The sequence below is a fragment of the Sceloporus occidentalis genome, unplaced genomic scaffold (genome assembly GCF_023333645.1).
Source record: "Sceloporus occidentalis isolate IW3139 unplaced genomic scaffold, rSceOcc1.0.p SCAF_10, whole genome shotgun sequence".
Taxonomy (NCBI): Eukaryota; Metazoa; Chordata; class Lepidosauria; order Squamata; family Phrynosomatidae; genus Sceloporus; species Sceloporus occidentalis.
The window spans coordinates 23,925,393-23,948,447 of NW_028316990.1; the positions used below are offsets into that span (position 1 = coordinate 23,925,393).

Consider the following 23,055-nt stretch of genomic DNA (forward strand, 5'->3'; position numbering starts at 1 on the left):
TGCTTAACTACCGTAACCGCACCAAAAAGAATAACCTAGATATAATTCTTAAAGACAACCACTGCTAACCTATTGCCTTTACGCAGGGATGCTTTTGATTTTCTGATCCCCCCAAGTCTATAATCTTGTTACTAGACAACACAGATGAAACACAGGAGCTGGTTTAAAGACCTGGCCGTATTTGAGGTAGCAGAGGACACCTTTCTTGGTAGGAAAAGAAAACAAACACATAAAACTGTTTAGCCCGCTGGCTTCCGGTAGTAAGTCCGGTTGTAAAAGGCCAGTGGTGGGGAAAGGGCTGTGAGGTCCGGGCACATTTTGGGGGGAGGGTTTCCCCTCCTGGCCAGGATGACTGCGCAGGGTCAGTGCCCTGGTGACTATTTAAGAGCATTACACACCGCTAGGCTTCAGCCCACACTGCCAGCCCTCCTTCTTCCCCTCCTCCTCCTCCATAGGCCTCATGCCTTTTCTGTAAATAACCCTGAGTGCGAGGAGGAGGAGGAGGAGGAGGAGGAGGCAGAGCAGCAGCGCAGTGCCCCAATTAAAAATGGCGAGAGCATCTCTGCCTGGCCGCCTGCCTCCCTGCCTGCCTCCCTGCCTGCCAGAAGATACAATGGGAACAGGAGGCTGGAGGCTTTAAAAACAAAAACAGCATTTTCAAAACTGCTGAGTGGCTGCTGGAGTCAAGAGGAGGGACAGAGAGGCAGCATTCCTGAGCCTCACACACCCCTCCAAGCAAAGGCACTGCAAGAGACAATGCTTTGCAACCACCACCCTCCACACAACATTATTACAAATGCAGGGCAGGGAACCAGGGGTCCCCCACGCTGCCCCATCGGTCCCCCTTCCCCTCAAGCTGCTCCACCACTTCCAAGCTTTCTGCTATGGAAGTGAATTAGTCCCAACTTTTAAGAGAGAGAGAGGATTTGCTAACACACTGCTATTCAAGGGGTGGTCCTGGCTCTTATGCCACTGCCTGTCCCTGGTTTGTGGCAATTTTTCAAGAAAGGCAACCATTGCAGCCAATGGGGGCAAATATGGTAGCTGCCCCTTGCACACTGGGGGGAAATCATTTCCAGCCCCTGCGTTAGATAAGCCTGATCTGTGTCTGTGTGTGCAACAAACACTGCCTTTTCTCCTCTATGGAGATACACCTCTCCCCACTATTTATGAAGTCTCTAGGACATTGGCCTGTTACAGACTGCCAAAATAAAGCTGCTTCGGGTCTCTTTGGAGGTATGCTGTTTAAATGATGCATGGGTCCTAAGAGTCTGGAGGTCGCGCCAAAGCCACACTCCATTCCTAAGCACTGGAGTGCAGCTTTGGTGCAGCTTCTGGATTCTTAAGATGCATGCATCATTTAAACAGTGTACCTCCAAAGAGACCCGAAGCAGCTTTATTTTGGCAGTCTGTAATAGGCCATTGATTCCCAAACTCTGGTGCTCCAGATGCTTTGGACTTCAACTTCCAGAAACCTCAACCATCTTGGCCAATAGCCTGGGATTCTGGGAGCTGAAGTCCAAATCACCTGGAAGGACATCACCCTGCCCTTTCCTCCCAGCCACAGAGGACCAGAAGCCACTCACAAAACCCCAGGCAAACCTCCTCCCAGGCATCCACCAGCCCTGGCCTGGAAAAGAAGAGAAGGGTCATCCTCTTCCCTCTCCCCAAACCTTTTTTCCAAGCTTGGCTTCACTGCAAAGAAGAAGGAGAGCCAAATAAAAGTGATGCTCCTCTGGGAGGTAAATAATAATAATAATAATAATAATAATAATAATAATAAGCTGCGGGTTTCCCAAAAGGTCCTTCAAACCAGCAAGCAAACAAAATGACAGGAAGGATGTAACTGAAGGCTAAATCCAATTTGGATTCCAACCCAGGCAGGCCCATTGCAATCCATGGGGCTTAAGCAGGTGGGGATTAACAAATTCCCAATGATTTCAATGGGTCTGTGATAGCTGGGATTAAAATTGGATTTAGTTTTCTGGGGCGAGGCCCACTCTTGCTTTTGCAAACAAAAATCATACATGGCAGTGGGTTTATTTTTCAAAGGGGGGGGGGGGAGTGGAAAGGATGCTCTAATCTGAAGCTCTAGAGAAAAAAGGGGAGAGGTGAAGTGAAGATGCCGGCTTCCTTGATTCATCTGCCCCAGACAGGCCAGCAAAACTGACTGCTGGGCTGTAAGTACTTGGGTTAGGTTTACAAGGAAGGTAAGAGGAGGGAGGATGCTGAAGGGATTGCAGGGAAGGGTCAGTGCAGAACTGGAGCGGTTAAAGATCCAATGCTGCAATGGAATAGAAGAGTTGCCAATATAATGAAAACTGAGAGGGTTAGAAAAGGGGCCTGGAAGTTCAAAATTGGGGAGACGGGGAGTTCATTATCCCATGAGAAAACCCACTGGGTGACCTTGGGCAAGTCACCGTCGCTCCGGCTAAGAGGAAAGCAATGGCAAAACCGCCTCTAAATAAATCATGCCAAGAAAAACCTCCGAGAGAGGATCACTGTAAGTCAGAGGCGCATAACAGCAACAAAATAGGGATCTAGCCTCACTGGATATATAAACAGAGGGCAAGACTGATAACATAAGCTATGTTATTCACCAAGGTAGGTAAGTAAGAGGTGGAAGTGACCACAGGGATCAGGCCCAGGGCTGAGCAGAGAGGGATCATAGAGCTGGAAGAGACACCTCAAGGGCCATCCAGTCCAACCCCATTCTGCCATGCAGGAACTCATGATCAAAGCATCCCCAAAAGATCTGGGCCATCCAGCCTCTTTGAAACCACAGAACAGAGCTATGGGAGGATTACTGGGACGGGCACAGTTATTTTAGAAGGGTGAAGGGAGACACAGAGTGTGCCTAAAATGCTTGCAAGGTGGAGCTGGTGGCAGAAGAGAGGAAGGAATGGGCCTACAGAGTTGGGAAGAGGGGCAGGGTTGGCAAAGTTACTATCAGGTGAGCCCAGGGGGTGAGGATGGGAGGAGGAAAGGCAAGGACTGCAAAGTGGGAGGGGGCTGGGAAAGCTCTTTCAGGTGGTCATCTTGAGGAGGAGAAATCAAGGTGTTTGCATAATCACAAGACAGAAGGAGATGCCTGGAGGCTGGGACTCAGGGGGAAGCCTCAGAAAGCATGGCCCCTAAAATGCAGGACATGATGGAACAGGGGAGGGGAGGTTTGCAAGGGAGCTCCATCAAGTTCAGAGCAGAAGTAAAAGAAGCACAGTCTTAAGTTATAAAGGGGGCTGGGGGGGGGGTGTTGCCAACTGGGGGAGAGGGCTGCAAATGAAAGCCAAAAGGGAGAGTTGGTGGCCACTGTTGTGTTGGGAAGAAGAGTGAAGCTGCAGTCTCAATGAGAGTTAAGGCAAGGGGGGGGGGGACCTAAGGGCCTGCAAAAAAAGAGCCTGGAAATTGGGAAAGGGGGCAGGAATCTGGGGGGAAAGAGGGATAAGATGGGGGGGGATGTAGGGTGAGTGGGTGCTGCAATACTTTACAGAGGGAGCTGTAAAGAAAAGAGTTGGCAGCCTTCAGTGGGGGTGGGGGTGGGGGTAGAAACCCTAGCAAAGGAGGAAATCCAGGACTGGGGGGCTGAGGAAAAGATGCTGGGAAGTGGAGATGTGGGGAGGGAAGGAGGGGCAAAATTGGGGGCAGGGAGGGAAAAACTTCAGGTTTGAATTAGTGGGAAACCCAGGGATGGGAGAAAAGGGGTTGGGGAAAGAGGCTGGGGCCTGGAAATTGGGGGGGAGCAGCTGAAGGAGGGCATGGAATTGGGGGGCCAGTAAGGAAAAGGGGGGTCAGGGAGGGAAAACCCAGGGCTGGGAGAAAAGTGCAAAAGGCTGGGAAGAAGATCCTGGGGACTGGAAGTTGTTTGGGGGGGCAGAGGGGGGAAAGGAGCCAAAAGAAGGCAGGGAATTGGGGGGTGCAGAGAAGGACAAGGGGGGCATACAATGAATCAGTAGCAATGAATTAGTGGAAAATCCAGGAATGGCGGGGGGGGGGGATGTAAGAAGAAAAGATACTGGGGAGTGAAATTGGGGGTACAGGGAGGGAAGGGGGTCCCAGGGAGTGTAAGAGAGTGGGAAATGAGGCTGGGGACTGGAAATGAAGGGGGCCAAGGGGCTGAAGGAGAGTGGGAAATTGGGGGCAGGGGAGGGAAGGGGTCTCAGGGAGGTTAGAAACTATAGCAAAGGATTAGACTAGAGGGACTTTCAGGAATATTGGGGGGGGGGCGCTGGATGTAACAAGGAAAGGTATTGGGAATTGGGGGAGAAGGAGCCAAAGGGGGCATGGAATTGGGGGTTGGGAGGGAAAGGGGGTGGGCGCAAAGTGGGGATAAATCCCGGAATGGGGGGATGTAAGAAGAAAAGATGGTGGGGATTAGGACCTGGGGGGGGCAGGAGTGGAATTGGGGGTGAGGGGAGGGAAAAGGGGGTGCAAAGAGGGGATAAAATGTAGAAATAGATTAGAGAAAAATCCAGGAATGTGAGGAGGGGGAGGTAAGAAGCCAAGATATTGGGAACTGGGGGGGCAAGGGACCAAAGAAGGGCAGAAACTGGGGGCGCAGGGAGGGAAAAGGGGGTGCGAAGAGGGGGCAGACTGTAGCAATGGACCAGAGGGAAGGCCAGGAATATGGGGAGGGGGCTGTAAGGAGAGATTATGGGGGGGGCAAGGAGCCCAAGGAGGGGAAGACAGAAATTGGGGGGGGGGTGGAAGAAGGAAAGATGGTTAGGAATTGGGGGGCAGGGAGTACAATTGGGGGGAATGGGGTGCATTTGGGTGGAAAGCTAAGAGTGGGAGCAAAGCCTAAGGCTGGGAGAGATATTGGGGGGCTGGGGGTGGCGGGGGTCTTGGGGGTGTCAAGGGGCTGCCAGTCTCCCCCCATCCATCCATGGCTCCCCCGAAGCCCCGCAGACCTTCCATCTCCATGTCCTCGGGTTCGCTCAGCTGCTGCTCGCCGGGCTTCTGGGGCGGCGGCGGGGGCTGCTGCTGGGGCTGCTGAGGCTGCTGCTGCTGCTGCGGGGGATGATGGTGGTGGTGGTTCATGTCGGGCCCCGGAGGAGGAGGCGGCGGCGGGAGGGCAGGGGCCTGGAGGGCGGCGGCGGCGGGCGGCCTGAGCCCCAGGAGGGAGCGGGGCGGCGGGGGCGGCGGAGGAGTGCCGGGGCCCGGGGCCTGGCGCTGCTGGGGCTCCGAGGCGGGCGGCGGCGGCGGAGGAGGGAGCGCGACGCGGACGTATCTGCTGGCTATGCGCCCAATGGCAGCGGCGGAGGCCCTGGGAGGCCGCGGGGCCTAGTGCAGCCTCCTGGGGAAAGAAGGAAGGGAGGGAAGGAGGGAGGAAGGGCCTGTGTTTTGCTCCCGAAGCCAGGCCTAGCGCCGCCTCCGCCGTCCCAAAATGGCCGACGCAGAAGTGTCACATCCGCATGGAGCCACAGAGAGAGAGAGAGGGAGAGGGAGAAGCGGCCTGGGCCTCCTCCTCCTCCTCCTGGGCCTCCCTCGCAGGGGCCTGTCGTCGTCGTCGTCGCGGCCGAGGCCTAGTCTTCAGGCCCGGATCCAGAGCAAGGAGCGAGAGAGAGAGAACAGCCGAGGAGCGACGTCGCAGCGCCGCGGCCGCCCCGGGAACAGCAACCGCGGCGGCGCTAGCTCTGAGGCGGAGGCTCCTCCTGTCTCTCCTGCTGCTGCGGCCTCCGGAGCCCAGAAGAGGAGGAGGAGGAGCCTCCGGCCCCGACTCAGGCCCAGGCCCCGCTCGCTCGCTCGCTCCTCCCGACCAGGCCTCGAGCCAGCCAGGCTCCCCTTCGGGGCTTCCTCCCTCCCAGAGGGACCGGGCCTCCATTTGGAAGGAAGGGGGCCTTGCCTGAAGAAGGCACCGCGGCCATTAGTTCCAGGGGAAGGGGTCCAGAGGGGGGCCTGGGGACCATGAAGGCCTCTGAGGAGAGGAGGTTAAGACTCTATTCTCTGGAGCAGCAGAAAACAAGCTCGCTGCCTCCTGAATATGGCCTCCCTTCAAGTGTTTAAAGAGGGCCCTCTATTCTCTGGAGCAGCAGAAAACAAGCTCGCTGCCTCCTGAATATGGCCTCCCTTCAAGTGTTTAAAGAGGGCTCTCTATTCTCTGGAGCAGCAGAAAACAAGCTCGCTGCCTCCTGAATATGGCCTCCCTTCAAGTGTTTAAAGAGGGCTCTCTATTCTCTGGAGCAGCAGAAAACAAGCTCGCTGCCTCCTGAATATGGCCTCCCTTCAAGTGTTTAAAGAGGGCTCTCTATTCTCTGGAGCAGCAGAAAACAAGCTCGCTGCCTCCTGAATATGGCCTCCCTTCAAGTGTTTAAAGAGGGCTCTCTATTCTCTGGAGCAGCAGAAAACAAGCTCGCTGCCTCCTGAATATGGCCTCCCTTCAAGTGTTTAAAGAGGGCTCTCCAAGCCCTCTTTAAACACTTGAAAGGAGGTCATATTCAGGAGGCAGCGAGCTTGTTTTCTGCTGCTCCAGAGAACAGGACCCAGTGGAGCAATGGAGATCCCAGCTCAACATCAGGAGTAACCTCCTGACAGACACTCAATGGTGGACTATACTGCCTTGGAGATGATGGAGTCTACTTTAATGCGAGGCTGGATGGCCATCTTTCAGGGATGCTTTGATGGGGAGTTCCTGCATGGCAGAAGGGGGTTGGTCTGGGTGGCCCTTTTGGGGGTCTCTTCCAACTCTATTCCTCTTCTATGAATACCCCTAAAAGCACAATCCTGGACATGTCTACCCACAAGTAACACCCACCGAATCCAATGAGTATCCAAGATCCTACTTCACGTTTGCCTATCTACGCTCACATCGTTTCATTGCCCTCCTGCTGAAGACCCACATTGCCACAATCCCAGCGCTTCAAGTGAACACCAAAAGCGCCGATCAGTAGTTAATGCAGCATCCAAGAACATACAACTGTGTGCAATATGGCCATGCTTGCAGAATCCTGCTTCCGCAGATGTGAACTGGATACGGACATTAGGCCATGGCTGCAAAAAGAACAACCTCATGCAGAAGGCAACTTCTACATCCATAGAATGCCAATAGGATGCTACTCAGTGTTGCCTCGAAGTAAGTCTGAGTAGACACAAGGAAGTGTAGGACAACCGTAGCCCACCATCCTCCATGGACAACTTACACAGTTCCACTCAACTCCTTGGAACAAACAAAGGCCTGTTACAGACTGCCAAAATAAAGCTGCTTCGGGTCTCTTTGGAGATATGCTGTTTAAATGATGCATACATCCTAAGAATCTGGAAGCTGCACCAAAGCAGCACTCCAGTGCTTAGGAATGGAGTGTGGCTTTGGCGCGACCTCCGGACTCTTAGGACCCATGCATCATTTAAATAGCATACCTCCAAAGAGACCCCAAGCAGCTTTATTTTGGCAGTCTGTAACAGGTGAAGGAACAGAAGGAGAAGAAAGGTACAGAGACTCTCATTGGGAAACTGCAGACTGGGCTGAACTAAAAGCAAAGGTTCCAAACAACTTGACAATTTTTGGCTTTGAACATCCAAAATAGAAAGGAGTACAAAGAAGAACAGTTTTTATCCCCGTCCCCGTTGTAATTGTAAGGTCTGCTAGACACTGCAGCAGAAAGAGATAACCAATAAATATATACCTGAGCATCACTTAGTTCTCAGGTTTCCTATTTTCAAAGGTGTGGGAATCATAGCGCCCTTCAGATATTGTTGGACTACAGCTCCCAGTGTTCCTCATCCTTGCCGATCTGACAAGGGCTGCTGGGAGCTGCATGCGCCACTAATATATTTCATAGGCCCCATACAGACAGGCCAAAATAAAGCTGCTTTGGGTCCCTTTGGAGATATACTGTTTAAATGATGCATGCATCCTAAGGGTCTGGAAGCTGCGCCAAAACTGCAGTCCAATCCTTAGGACTGGATCGGGGCTTTGGTGCAGCTTTTGGACTCTTGGGATGCATGCATCATTCAAACAGCATACTTCCAAAGTGACCCGAAGCAGCTTTATTTTGGCCCATCTGTATGGGGCCTTATTTACAAAGCAAGATTGCTGAACTGTATTTAGTGACCCTGCCTGTCAGGAGCAAAATTACATTATTTCTATGTTGCTTCCCATTTGCAGAAATTCAAAAGTGGTGCACAATGTCACAGTAAAACAGAATGCAGAAGAACGCAGTCATAAAGTGCATGAGAAAGTTCAAAATAGATTGTGGTCAAGGTAAAAAAAAGAAAGACATTGGTCCAAAACGCACTGCAGAAATAACTCAGTTTGAGACCGCTTTAACTGCCCTGGCTCAATGCTAGGGAAGTCTTAAGAACCAGTTTTGGGAGACATTTGGTCTCTCTCTGTCAGAGAGCTCTGGGGCCAAAATAAACTACAATTCCCAGGATTCCCTAGCACTGAGCCATGGCAGTTAAAGCAGTTGCAAACTGGATTATTTCTGCAGTGTGTTTTGGAGCTTTACTTCCTAAAACAGACCAGCATTGAGACCTGATGGAATTATTGATCGATTCCTCAGCAAAGAAGAAAGCCTTCCAAGAGTTGGCACCATCACAAAGAAGGACCTGTCTCTGGGTTGCTAAAGGAAATCCATAGTCCGCAGTGCAGAAAACGACGTCTCCCTTGAAGGTTGTAGTGACCTGAAACACTGGATTGTGGGGAGACATTTCATGAAGTTCAAGCTGAGCCTTGCTTATCTGAAATATGCCCAAATCCGGATGGCCCACATGTGTGGCTGAGAGAGCAAGATCTTTGCTTTCGGATGGTTTGGGGTACATAAACTTTGTTTCATCCACAAAACTATGGCGGGATACATACCGCCATTTAGTACGTCTTCTATACGTACTAGGGTTAGGAAGGGGCGGTGCTTCCGCACCCCCCTAACCCTAGTACGTATTCTATACGTACAAGATGGTGGCGCCCCTTCCACATGGGCGCCGCCATCTTTGCGTATCGGACGCTGAGCGTCCGTACGCGTCGCGCCGCTTGTGACGTAGCGAGCGCGCCCCTGGCGCCTCGCTACGTCGCAAACGCGACGGTAAAAGAAGCTCCATTTTGGAGCTTCTTTTCCGGTCCGCGCGGGAGTCGGGCCGTCTGAAGGCTCCGGCTCCCCCGCGGACCTACTGGCGGCGGCGGCAGACCGCCGCAAAGCGGCGGTATGTACCCCGCCTATGGAAAACGTTGTGTGTAAAATTACCTGCATAGGAACCATAATTTAATGTTTAGTCTTGGGCCCCATTTTAAAGATATCTGATGATGCATATGCAAATATTTCAAACTCTGAAAAACTCTTCAATCCAAAATGCTAGTCCCAACCGTTTCAGATAAGGGAGACTCAACCTGCACAGGTAAATCTCAGGTAACAAAATGGATGCGTTCCATGGCATTACAGAGGCAGAAATAACGTGGAAATAGGAGCAATTCCACGTATTTCAGCAACCTTTGTATTCAGAATTAACAACCTGTGTGTGTGACACAAAAACCTTGCATGAGTATATGAAAACGTTTTCAACTTTCTAGTAACCGTTTGACCAGTCTCTGCTTTCTTTGCAGTTTTCAGTTTGGTGGCCAAACTCACACAACAGCAAAGGGGCACAGTCCGTATTGAAAGGGACCATCTGAACTGGGGCCCTGAGAAAGTCGCCCAAGGCTGGTGACGCATTGCAGGAATAAAGCAGTTTGACACCATTTTATCTTTCGTGGTTCGGTGGCGTGGAATTCTGGGGTTTGTAGTTTCTTACACAAAAGCCGAATAATTGCAAAGGAAGGCTGCAAAGACTGCAAACATTAAGCATTCATGGTATAAACCACACTAGCAGAAAATAACCTCCACCTTTACCTCTCCAATCTTGGTTTCTCACTGGTGGGCAAGCTGCCTCCTTTAGAGAAGCTTGCCATGGTCTGTCAATGGCTGAGGAATTCATGATAAACTAAAGGGACTCCCAGACCATAGTTTAGAAAACAGGTTTCCAACAAAGCTGGTTGCAATGAGGCGCTAAATGGCCACTTCCCCATCTCCTTTCTCAAAGAGCATTGTTATGTTCATGGCCTCAGTGGCCTACTTTTTCATTTAAAGGAACAAAACCTGACTCAAGGAATGCAAAAAGATTGTGAAAGTCTGGTTGTGCAATTCAGGGAGATGCACCTCCCCTGTTTTCTTTATGAATAAACCCAGAAATGGCCACAGTGTCTCTAGGACTATCTAAAGGCTTGTGAAGATCTGCTGCATTCCAGATCTGAGTTTGTTTCTGTCTTCAGGGACTATCCATAAATAATCCCGTTCATGAGTTTTCCAGCCATATATGAAGCCAGCACCGGATCTCACATTTATTCTGCATCAACTCAGTTTTTAATCTGCTAATTGAAGTTCACAAACCACTTTTGTGTCTCCTTATTTTAGGGCTGTTGCTGTTGCCAGTTGTTGCCAATTTACGACAACACTCTCCAAGGCTTTTCTTGGCAAAGTTTATTCAGAGGAGGTTTTGCCACTGTCTTTCTCCGAGGCTGAGAGAGCATGCCTTGCCCAAGGTCAACCAGTGAGTTTCTATGGCTGAACAGGGATTTGAACCCCGGTCCCTTCCCTTGGAGTAGTTTGAGCATTGGACTATGACTCTGGAGGTCAGGGTTCGATTTGGCCATGGAACCCAATGGGTGACCTTTGGCAAGTCGCATAGTCTCAGCCTCGGAAGAAGGCAATGGCAACCCTCCTCTGAACAAATCTTGCCAAGGAAACTCTACTATGATAGGGTTGTCATAAATTGGAAACGACTTGAAGGCCCACAACACCCTTGGAGTCCTGATCCACCACTCAAACCATGTGCCACACTTGCTCTCAATGATTATGCCTATCTTAACTTGTGCATTTTCCCTCGTCACTAAATTTTGCCCTCTTGACTATGCTCTGATGCTGCTTGGCCATATATCTCCATAGGTAGGCATATCTGGAGATCATTTCTCCCATCTGAAAGAAACTTACTTGATAGTACGTTCTTAATGTCCCAGTCATCTGCAGAGAGGGCTGTGTGGATTATCTTCCCGAACATGGATGCGAATCACCTTGTCATCTGGGAGAAAAGATTTCCTGCAAGGTTAAAGAGACAACTAAATGCAAGGCTTAGTAGGCTGCATTGGAAGAGTGCACTAAGCAAGTCTAAGGCTGCATCTGCACTGCAGAAAAATGCAGCTTGACACTGCTGCCACGACTCAGTGCTATGGAATCCTGGGATTTGTAGTTTGTTGTAGCTTCAGAGCTCTCTGTCAGAGAAGGCTAAATCTCTCACAAAACTACAAATCTCAAAATCCCGTAGCATTGAGCCATAGCAATTAAGGCAGTGGTCATCCTGCATTATTTTTGCAGTGCAGCTGCAGCCAAAGTATCTAAACTACAGATCCCAAGGATGTAGAGTCATGGCAGTGAAAGCAGGATCAGACTCCTATAATTGTGTCGTGTGGATGCATCCATATTCCTTTTTATTGTCCTTGGGGCTTTCTAAGGGGCGCCCAAGGCACCTTTGGACAGTAAAGAATAACCTGACCACAAAAGTATCCACCTAAAACCTACCGAGCAACACCTGAAATCCCAGCGACAGAGGAAGGCAAGTTCCAGCAGCCGACTGAAACAAATTAAAACAGGTTTAATGCGGCAACAGCTGTGATTTAATCCCTGATTCATGGCCAGAGTTCTGAAAAAGCCAAAGGGAATAAGACGTCAGAGTTCCCTAAAAGGAGCCCGAGGCCAGAATCTTTCATGCTGTCGTCGTATTTCCAGTTTCTACGCATAGTTTTGAAAGTTGGACAATGAAGAAAGCAAACCGGGAGAAAACAAGTTCACCTGGAAAAGAGGTTGGTGGATACTATGGATGGCCAAAATGAATTGCTTGGAGAGAAAAGGAGGCCCACGAGTGTGGAAAAACCGCAAATAAAAACATTAGTTTTACCTAAGGGGACTCCTCTCTAGGAATCTCCAAGTCCTCCAGTGCAGCTCTATGGTCCACATCGGCCAGATGTTGACCATAGACTCATGCCGGAGGACCTACAAACGCCTAGAGAAGTGTTTTCTCTAGGCTTTTCTAGGTTCTCCGGCACAACTCTATGCCCAACTTCCAGCAGAGTTGCACTGGAGGACCTAGAGATTCCTAGAGAGGATATACTAATCAAAACCGCAAATACTCAAATCCACAAAAGTCAAAGCTGCAAACATGGAGGGCCAACTTGTAATTATGTTGTACTTTACACAGTGCTTTGTAGACATCATGAGAAGATGCGATTCATTCGAAAAGACATTAACACTTGCTACAGTTGGCCCTCCGCATCCATGGATTTGGCAACCAGAGTTATCGAACCACGGTTCAGAAATATGGACACATGGACAAAACCTCCAAGAAAACCCCATCGTTGCCATAAGTTGGACATGACTTGAAGGCACACAACAACAACTACTACTAAAAGACAAACCGGTCACAGGGTTTTCTTGGCAAGTTTGTCCAGAGGGGGTTTGCCATTGCCATCCTCTGCAGCTGAGAGAGTGTGACTTGCCCAAGGCCAACCAAGGGTTTCCATAACATAAAGGCTATTGTAAATTAGGGAAGATGCTGGAAAGGAGAGATCCAAGTGCACCACCTTGAGCTCCTTTGAGGAAATGCAAGGTATTTCTATATTCATTTCCATGAAATAGGACTTTTAAAGGATCCGTAATATCTCAGGGTTTGATGCCCGACTTGGACATGGAAACCCAATGGGGAGCCCCATTAAATGCAATGGCATAGCGGAACGGTGTCCCTTATATAAAATGGCAAAATGAAGCTCTACCCTTTTGGGAATTTATATATATTTAAATATGCTTGAATCTGTGGACGATAAACCCGTTGTTGCTGTGTGCCTTCAAGTCTTAGCGCAACCCTATCATGGGTTTTTCTTGGCCATCCTCTGAGGCTGAGAGAGTGTGACTTCTTGCCCAAGGATGGACTCGGTGGGGAATCCTGGGAACTGACGTTTATTGTGGCCCCAGAGCTCTTTTGCAGAGAAGGCTCAATGTCTCAAAGCTGCAGTTCCCAGAAATCAATAGCACTGACCCAGGACAGTTAAAGCGGTCTCAAACTGGATTATTTCTGCAGTGCGTTTTGGACCTCAGTGACTCTGGCCAAGCCAGTCTCAAGGCAAGTCCCCATCCCTCAGCCTAAGAGAAAGCCTAATGCAAACCCAAAAGCAGCCACATGTTCTAGTGGTTAGAGAGAAAGGAATTCAGAAGCCCAGGTTTGAATCCGAACTCAGCCCTGGAAACCCTTTTCGCCAAACGACTCTCTCAGCCTCAGGAAAGCAATGGTGAACCATCTTCTGGATAAATCTTTCCAAGAAAACTCTTAGATAGCCCCAAAAGTTGGAGTCAGCTTATTGGCCCATAACAACAAGCCCCAAAGGTGAATTATTGGCAGTTTAAGAGCTTTAAGCTACAACTAGCTTGTTTTGCCTTTGGAATTCAAAGCTCGATTCAGATGAAATTCAGTTTCAAATGCATCTGAGGAAGTGGACCTTAGTCTAGGAAAGCTCATGCTGCCAACTTCTCCCTTTCAGGTGCTGCAAGATCTCTCTACATCTGAATTTCTCCAAAACTGAAGCCAGCCCTCAAGCTATATTTAGGCATTTAAGCCTTCAAGATCAGATAGTGGTGGGATATGTGGGTCTCTTGACCATATGACAATCCCATGAATTTTCAAGGGTTTTCTTAGGGAAGGAAGCCTCAGAGGTGGTTTTGGCAATCCCTTCCTCTGAAACAGAGCCTATGACACCTGGGATTCATTGGTGGTCTCTCATCCAAGAACTAACCAGGGCTGACCCAGCTTGGCTTCCAAGATCACATGGGAATTTGGTGCCTTTAGGGTATTTAGGCCTGCCCTAAATAGGGTTTTCTTAGGCAACTAATCCTCAGAGCTGTTTTTGCCAATTCCTTCCTCTGAAATAGAACCAGAAGCATCTATTTGTTGATGGTCTCCCATCCAAGGACTAACCAGGGCTGACTCTGCTTGGCTTCCAAGGTTATATGGGAATCTGGTGCCTTTAGGGTATTTAGGGCTGGCCTAAATAGGGTTTCTTTAAGCAACCCATCTTCAGAGTTGGTTTTGCCAATTCCTTCCTCTGAAATAGAACCGAGAGCATCTATTTGTTGAGGGTCTCCCTTCCAAGGACTAACCAGGGCTGACCCAACTTGGCATCCAAGCTCAGATGGGAATCTGGTGCCTGTTTAGGGGATTTAGGCTGCGCTGGGACAAGACCTGGCCTACTTGCTAGGCGCACCTGAAGCCAGCCACACGGGGACCCTGCCTGGGAAGGGGACCCTCCGTTCTTCACAGCCACAGTCCTAGAAGAGGCGCCTGGAAAAGCAAGGAGCCAGAGTTCCGACTGAAGAATCCGCGACAAGATGGCGGAACCTTTGGGGCCCAGTTCTGCGCAATGATTGGCTGGGGCCAGCTCAGAAAGGAACGGAACACCAACCCCGGCAACCAGAGCAAAAAAAAAAAACACCTCAAGAAGGGCAACTGGGTTTGCATTCGCACTGCGGGAATAATCCGGGTTGACCCCACTTTTACTGCCATAGCTCAATGCCATGAAATTTGGGGAAATGTAGTCTTGTGGGATATTTAGCCTTCTCTGCCAGAGAGCTCTGGTGCCACAACAAAGTCTGTTTCCCTGCATTACATAGCATGAGGCCTTGGCACAGGGACGTAGCCAAGGGGGGGGGGGGTTCTTGGGGTCCGGACCCCCCCCTCCATTTGAAAAATGAATGGTGTGTGCTGCTGTGCCGCCGCACTCAAGCCCCATTATAATGGTGGCACTTAGTCTGGACCCCCCCCTTCCCAAAATCCTAGCTACTTCCCTGCTTGGCAGTTAAAGTGGCGTCAAACTGGATTATTTCTGCTGTGTAAACACTGCCTCTGTTTGCTTTTTCTTTCCCTCCTAGCCATGCAGTTACTTGCAGCAGACCCCAATTTTTCTCCTTCCAACAACTATGTATTTCATTGCAACAAAAGTTTCCTCATCAATGAAAGCACCAGTGAGGTTTCGGAGCAAAACGATGCCTGAAATATACACCAAAATTTGGGTAGCGCCTGGTGGGAATCGGAGGTTTAAACAGCGATCATCCCATGCGAAACACAATATCGCAATTAAGATTTTCACATGGCGTCGCTATTAAACAGGCAATAAAACTGCAACAAACCATTCATGGGGAAATCCCACAAATGATTTGTTGCTGTTTCTGTTTAATAGCGATGTGTGTGAAAATCTTAATTGCATTTTGCATGGGATAATCGCTGTTTAAATCCCCCGATTTTCCCAGTGTGATAAGGTCTGTAGTCTCCTTAAGCCAGGTGTCCCCCATCCTATATCTATGCATTTCATGCCACTCATTATTAAAATTCCCCTATAAACATATTACGTTGTGGGTGCCTTAAAGCAAACTCCCTCCCTGCAATTTGGGTAACAATAACACAACGAGCCTTATCACATGGAAGTTTTTGAGGCTTTTTGCAGCTGAGATCCGATGTGACTGCGGGCCCAACAATGCGAATTCACGTTAAAACCTGAATGTGTTATCATACACGATTCCTTTCTATGGGGGCTCCTTCTGTGGCGCTTCTGCAGGGAATCCAAAGTGACCCCTCATTTTGGCGAAATCGGTAACAAGTGAATTCACAGAAATCACTTCCAAGCTCAGAAACGTACAAGGTCCGGATGCATTCAGACCCTCACTGAGCATGCGCAAGGGTGCCAATTCGAATCGTTGAATCCGCATGGTATGCACCGGTGTGGTAATACAATGTGCACTCACTCCGCTTTGCATGACTCCACATCACGTGACTTGCCTTGGATTCGATTCCCCCTCGATTCGGAAGGGCAACGGAACCAGGTATGATAAAACATCCACGTTATAATGTGAATTCACATAGCTGAACCAGGAGTCACCCCGGATCTGAGTTCAAAAACCTCCGTGTGATAAACTCCAAGGAAAGATTTTAGGGACACTCCCCCCCCCCCCCCCCCCCGCTACAGTCTTCAGGTTGCAGATCTTGACTAAAAACCTCCAACACTCAGAATTAAATCTGGATTATCACATTTTTGTTGTTGTTTCTGCCTTTGGGATATAAATGTCAAACCGCTGGCAAGTACAATGAGTTGCACTAAACAAGGCAATGAGTTGCAAAGAAAGGGTCCATTGTCTTCTCTTCGTCGCCCGACGGCTACTTTATTCCTCTCTTATGACCGAACTGTTTAAAAATAAATAACCCGGGCAAAATAAAGATACAATAAATAAATAGAGGTGGATGGTTTAGAAAAACCAGGTCTCTTGTAATGATGTGCTTTATTCGCTTCTGATGACCGATGTGCAGTGGGCCCTCCACATTTGCTGGGGTTCGGGCACAGGACCCCCATAAAAGTGGGGGGAAATGCAAGTTAAAATTTGTTTTTACCCAAGTAAACACCTCTCTAAGAATCTCTAGGTCCTCCAGCACAACTCTGTGGTCCATACACCAAAGACTGAGCATAACGTTGTGCTGGATGACCTAAAATGCCTAGATTTTTAACAGTGTGATGTTTTGTTCTGTTGTAATCCGCTTTGATTCTTATAATATAAATACATCATCATCATCATCATCATCATTATTATTATTAGAGAAGTCTTCTCTCTAGGAATCTTTCGCTTTGCCGGTGTGACTTGTGGCGGAGATGGACCACAGAGTCACACTGGAGGACCTAGGGATTCCTAGAGAGGACGCATGAATCAAACCCGCGCATAACCAAATCCGGAAAAGTCAAAGCCGCAAACGCGGAGCGCAGACTGGGATTCCCCCCCCCCCCCCCTAGTTTTCTTTTCAAAGGAAGCAGTGAAGAACGGTAGGACTTTTCTTTTTCGGTAACCCTAAAGGTGACCTTTTCACAGGATTTTCTTGGCAAGGTTTGTTCTTGGCCAGTTTTTGCCTTCCACCAAGGCTGAGAGAGTGTGACTTGCCCAAAGGGATTTAAACTCAATTGCCTTAATATCAGATAAATCTAAGGATCAATGCACTTGGGATTGTAAGGCTGCCCTCTGGTGACAAACATAGAAAATGGTTTGCAATTTTCATCCAGGGCTTTGGGAAAGTGGTCTTCTATCTTTCTTCATGGACGGATCTGGCTCCAGATGCAACCATTCCAAAACTTTGACCCTCCAAATATTTTGGACTTCATCTCCCAGAATTCCTGACTGCTGACCGAACTGGCTAGGGATCCTGGGAGCTGAAGTGCAAAGCACTGGATAGCATCTCAGTGGTCCCCAAACATTGCTCCTCCAGATGTTTGGGACTTAAATAGTAAATAATAAATACAACTTTATTTTCATCCCGCTTTTCTGGGACGAGAAAATCCAAGTGGCTCGCAACGCATTAAAATACCCACGTTCAATATTCTCTCCTAGAATTTCTTGGCTGGGGCTTTTGGGAGTTGAAGTCCAAAACATCTGGAGGTCCAAAGTTTAGGAATCACTGTCAAAGTTTGGGAATCAGAGAGGGTTGCAAGGCTGGCCATTGATCAGACTCAGTTTGATGCTGTGGGTCATAAATAACCCAATAAAAAATGGAGCTAGCATGAGTCCTTCCAGAGGTCAAAAGCCGACGAAGTCAGTCCTGGAGAAACAAACCAGGCGAATGGAGATGCAGAAGGTGAGTACAGAGGAGCTGTTACCTGAAGGATCAAGACCAATGGGTCCGTGCTGGGAGAAATGTCTTCTGCAAGCGGCGCCTGATGTTGCTTCCATCTGAACAATGTGATGTGGCAGCTAAAAAGGCCAATGCGATTTTAGGCTGCATCACTAGAAGTATAGTGTCTAGATCAAGAGAAATAATAGTGCCACTCTATTCTGCTTTGGTCAGGCCCCACCTGGAATATTGTGTCCAGTTCTGGGCACCACAATTCAAATAGGACATTAAGACACTGGAGCCATGTGTCCAAAGGAGGGAGACCAAAATGGTGAAGGGTCTGGAAACTATAAAGCCCTATGAGGAGAGACTTAGGGAGCTGGAGATGTTTAGCCTGGAGAAGAGAAGGTTAAGGATATGATGGTCTTGTTTAAATACTTGAAGGGATGCCATACTGAGGAGGGAGCAAGCTTGTTTTCTGCTGCTCCAGAGAATAGGAGACAATGGAGCAATGGATGCAAACTAGAGAAAAAGAGATTCCACCTCAACATTAGGAGAAACTTCCTGACAGAAAGGGCTGTTCGACAGAGGAACACACTCCTTCCTCGGAGATTATGGTGGAGTCTCCTTCCTTGGAGGTCCTTAAACAGAGGTTGGATGGCCATCTGTCGGTGATGCTTTGACTGAGAGTTCCTGCATGGCAGAAGAATGGGGGTGGACTGGATCAAGGCCCTTGCGGTCTCTTCCAACGCTAGGATTCTATGATTCTATGAATTGTGGCAGAGAGCAATGGCATCCCTAGATCTGGGGCAGGATGACCACACATGTCCTCCTTTTCCAGGGCATGTCCTCCATTTCAGCCTTTGGTCCAAGAAGTACATTCCAGAATGCCCTCCATTTTGAGCATGACAAAGAAGCATGAATTTGTATTTCTTTTTTCTTTCTTTCTTTTAAACACACTTTATTAATATATATATATATATATATATATATATAAAACAAACACATCACAAATAATCAAAACTTACATTCCTAACATCCACTCCCACAAACCACCCTCCATCCACCTTTCCTTAAAAACATTATACATATATAACATACTACTTCCTTACTATGCAAATACTATATATATATATATATATATATATATATAAATAATATTTTACTCCTTATAAGTAAATCAGGTTTTTAAATACTTTCCCTACCTAATCAATAAACCACATACATTTATCATCTTTCATGTGCTCTGATGTGTATCACCATCTCATATCTCTATTTACATTTTACTTCTTTATCTTTCAGTCCAGACCAATATCCCCATTTTGTCCCTCTTTTTCAAATATTGAATCAAAGGATTCCAGTCCTTTTTAAATCTATTGATCTTTTCTGTATTAGTTGCGTCAGTTTGTCCATTTCCATATAATCCGTTCTTTTTCTAATCCACTCTTTTATTTCAGGTGCCTTCTTCTCTTTCCATTTAGTCGCATATAGTAGCCTCACCGCCGTTGTCAAATAAAATAAGTCTTCCGTAATTTTTTTCTCTTTCTTCCTCTTGATTTATGCTCCATAAATACCTTTTTGGGTCTTTACTTAATATTTCCTCTATCGTTTCATGTATTCTATCCCAATATTTTTTTGCATATTTACATTCCCACCACAAACGGTAGCAGTTATCCGTTTATATTTCTATGGGGTGCAACAGACAGGCAAAATGGAGAGGTTTCCAGCCGTCAAGTCGGAGGCTTTCATGGCTGGCATCCATAGTTTTTTGTGTGTTTTTCGGAATATGTGGTCATGTTCTAGAAGAGTTTATTCCTGACGTTTCGCCCGCATCTGTGGTTGGCACCTTCACAGACAGATGTTTTGCAACAAGGAGCCTTATCACACGGAGGTTTTTGCAGCTTTTTGCAGCTCAGATCCGGGGCGACTGTGGCTCCAACGATGCGAATTCACGCAATTACGTGATGTGTTATCAGACGTGATTCCTTTCTATGGGGGCTCCTTCCGTGGGGCTTCCGCAGTGATTCCAAAGTGACCTCTCATTTTGGCGACATTGGTAACAAGCGAATTCACAGAAATCGCTTCCTAGCTCCCTTCGATTTCACTCCGAATTGGTCTGGTGTGGATAGGGTTAAGTCAGGACCTCCAAACCGGGACAAATGTAGGACAAATGCAGGACACATTTTTAAAAATGGAGGACATGTGAAAAAATTGAAGCTTTTTTAGAAATGTTAATATAAATGTATGTTTCTTAGGCATGATCAAAATGGAGGACATTTTGACATTATTCGTACACAGATTGCAGAAATGGACTTCCCTTTCTGGCCACCCCCCTCTCCCCATTCCAAACAGCCCATTTGGGCATTGAACATGGCTTTATTTTAACATTGCCTCTTGCATATTTCAGAGGCTTATTCCACAACCAAACCCTTTGGGTTTAACACTGAACATGGGTTAACGTGGCTATGCATATAGAACATGCTCAAGGGACTTTGGTTTTTCTTCATTTTGGCTTGTTTTGTCTGTATTCCTCCCCACTAAATAAAGAAGACATGAAATGGAGTTAATGGGTACAAGTTGTTCAACAAAAAAGTCTTGTGAGACTCTGTAGGCAAGAGGTGTACCATGTTAAGAACTGCATTAAGCACACTTAGGCTGCTGCCACACTGCTTTCACTCTCATCACTCCATACTATGGAATCCTGGGATTTGTAGTCTGCTGTGGTGCCAGGGCTGGGCTTTGAAATCTCAGGCATAAGAGAGGCAAAAGGCTTGGGCTGCATCTACACTGGAGAAATAATCTGGTTTGAGACCACTTTAACTGTCTTGGCTGAATGCTATGGAATTCTGGGAATGGTGGTCTGTTCCAGCACCACGGCAGAATGGCAGTTAACCCCTGGAAAGCTCTCTGACCAAAGTGACCAATGCCCTCACCCCAAAATGTAGGGCACCCAAGCAAAAAATGTAGGACATGGCCAAAAATAAAAGCTAAAAACACCCATGTAATTATAAATCCATGCTTCTTAGCCATGATCCAAATGGAGGACCTTTTGAAATTTGACAGAAGAGGACATGTCCTGGAAAAGGAGGAGGATGCCTGGTCACCTTGTCTCTGGTCCAAAACACACTGCAGAAATAAAACAATGCTGGACTGAAATGCCCAGAGTTCCTCACCAAAGCTGCATCCACACTGAGGAAATAATCCAGTTCGAGAGTGACTTAACTGTCCTGGGTTAGTGCTGGGGAATGCTGGGAATTGTAGTACATTGTGGCCCCAGAGCTATCTCTGACAGGGAGTCCCATAACCCTGCAAATGTAGTTGAACTGCAGTGCCCAGGATTCCTCACCAGGTGCATCCACACTGAGGAAATGGTCCAGTTTGAGACTGCTCAGTGCTGGGGAATCCTGGGAATTGTAGTCTATTGTGGTCTCAGAGCCATCTCTGACAGAGTAGTCTCAACGTCTCCCAAACACTAGCATTCCCAGGATTCCCTAGCACTGAGTTAAAGCAGTCTCAAAGTGGGTTATTATGCCTGCAGTGTGTGTGAGAGATATAAAAGCTAGGGACTGGATTCATTTGGAGGATCTCTGTGTCCAAAACACACTGCTTGGACTGCCAGGGCTCAGTGCTATGGAATCCTGGGAATTGTAGTCTATTGTGGCACCAGAGCTCTCTGACAGAGAAGGCCAAATGCCTCACAGACCCCAGAATTCCAGAGCATTGAGCTTTGGCAGTTAAAGGGGTCTCAAAGTGCAGGGGGGGGGAGACAAGCCAGGGAGTGTGAATGAGCTCTGAGAGGAGGAGGAGGAGGAGGGAGGGAGCCAAGGGAAGTGGCCAGGACCATCAGCCTCCTCTCTTCCACTGAAGACTGCTGGCAGGAGGCTCTGCCCCCAGCCAACGCCTCCTCTGTGGACCATTCAGCTTCCTTTTGTCAAAAGAGCTCTGGTGCCACAAGAAACTACAATTCCCAGAATCCCATAGCACTGAGCCATGGATGTTTAAGGGGGGGGGGTCAAACTATTTCTGCAGCCTTTTGCTACCCCAAAGCCTTCTATTATTTGCCAGCAACTTGCAAGGCAAAATCTCTTCCTTCCAAGCCCTTGAAAACCAACCCAAGGGGAGGGCTGATTGCTTCTTTCCCATTGGTCAGCTTCGGGAGAAATTTGCATATTACAAGTAAAGGTGTTTAGGGCCTCAAAAACGATCCTGTGATAAAGAATTACAACAATACTGACACGGTATACATTTAAAAGATGAGGCATTTAGACTCCCAGGGAAACATGGAACGATTTATGGCCTTTTTTTTTCTCACTGTAACCTGGAAAGTAATGCCTCTTGCAAGACATATATATACCAAGTGGGCTGGCAAAAGCTCTGAGTGGCAGGTCTCCTGAAGACCTGCTGTCTAGGCTGAGCCAGGCAGGGAGGGTGGGACACAGCCATGGGGAGGGGTGGAGCTGCCTCCAGGGCCTTGCTGGGGGAGGGGAGTCCTGGGGGTGGGGCCAAACCGGGGCAGAACCGTGTGGCCCCGCCCCAAACGGGGAAAGTCCCGCCCCCAGGTGGGATATGGCAACCCTATGTGTTGAATGCAACTTTGCTTCTGCAAACCCCCCGGTTGCAAATTTCCCATGATGCAGCATTGCAATTTGCCCCATTTCTTTTCGGTGGTCCTTTCACTTTCAGGGCAACTCATTTTTTGGGAATATATATATGTGTGTGTGTGTGTGTGCATGAATGTGAATATACATATATGTATGTCTATCTATCTATCTGTGTGTTGAAATTGCTGAAATGGAAAGGAAAATAAAAAAGTGACATGAAGAAGACACAGAAAGACTCAAGAGGCAAATATTCACGCAATCACGCAATTGCGTGAAACAGGGAACAAGAACTTGCGCCCCTCTTCACCCCGGAAACGTACATGGTCATAATGCGTTCAGACCTCTACTGAGCATATGCAAGGGTCTCAATTCGAATAGTTGAATCCACATGGTATGCACCGGTGTGGTAATACAATGTGCACTCACTCCGCTTTGTGTGAATTCGCATCACGTGACTTGCCTTGGGTTTGATTCCCCCTCGATTCGGAAAGGAAACGGAAGGGCAACCAGGTGTGATAAAACACTCATGTTACAACGTGAATTCGCAGAGCTGAACTAGGAATCACCCCGGATCTGAGCTGCAAAAACCTGCCATGTCAGGAACAATCTCTTCTAGAGCATGGCCACCGAGCCCAAAAACCCACCAAAAAACTATAGGTTTCCAACCGCTTTGAAGAGAGAGTGTTTAGATGACATACACCTCCAAAGCGGGTGGAAACCGGACAGAAGCCACGCTCTGGGGCTAAAAACCAGAGCAAACAGAACCAGGGATAGTCCGACTCAAGGCAGAAGATGTGCATCTTTGTGC

At 48.1% G+C, this 23,055-nt stretch overlaps 1 protein-coding gene across 3 annotated transcripts in view; it reads right to left on the reverse strand.

The window, feature by feature from the left end:
* Window positions 1-5,015, reverse strand: part of LOC149306220 (ubiquitin carboxyl-terminal hydrolase 7) — a 47,361-nt gene extending 42,346 nt beyond the window's left edge. For all 3 annotated transcript variants that reach the window (XM_089476801.1, XM_089476800.1, XM_089476799.1), the window contains exon 1: window positions 4,908-5,015. In XM_089476801.1, coding sequence (XP_089332927.1) covers window positions 4,908-4,920 — 13 coding nt within the window. In that variant the 5' untranslated portion in view covers window positions 4,921-5,015. The remainder of the gene's footprint in view (window positions 1-4,907) is intronic.
* Between the last annotated feature and the right edge of the window lie 18,040 nt (window positions 5,016-23,055).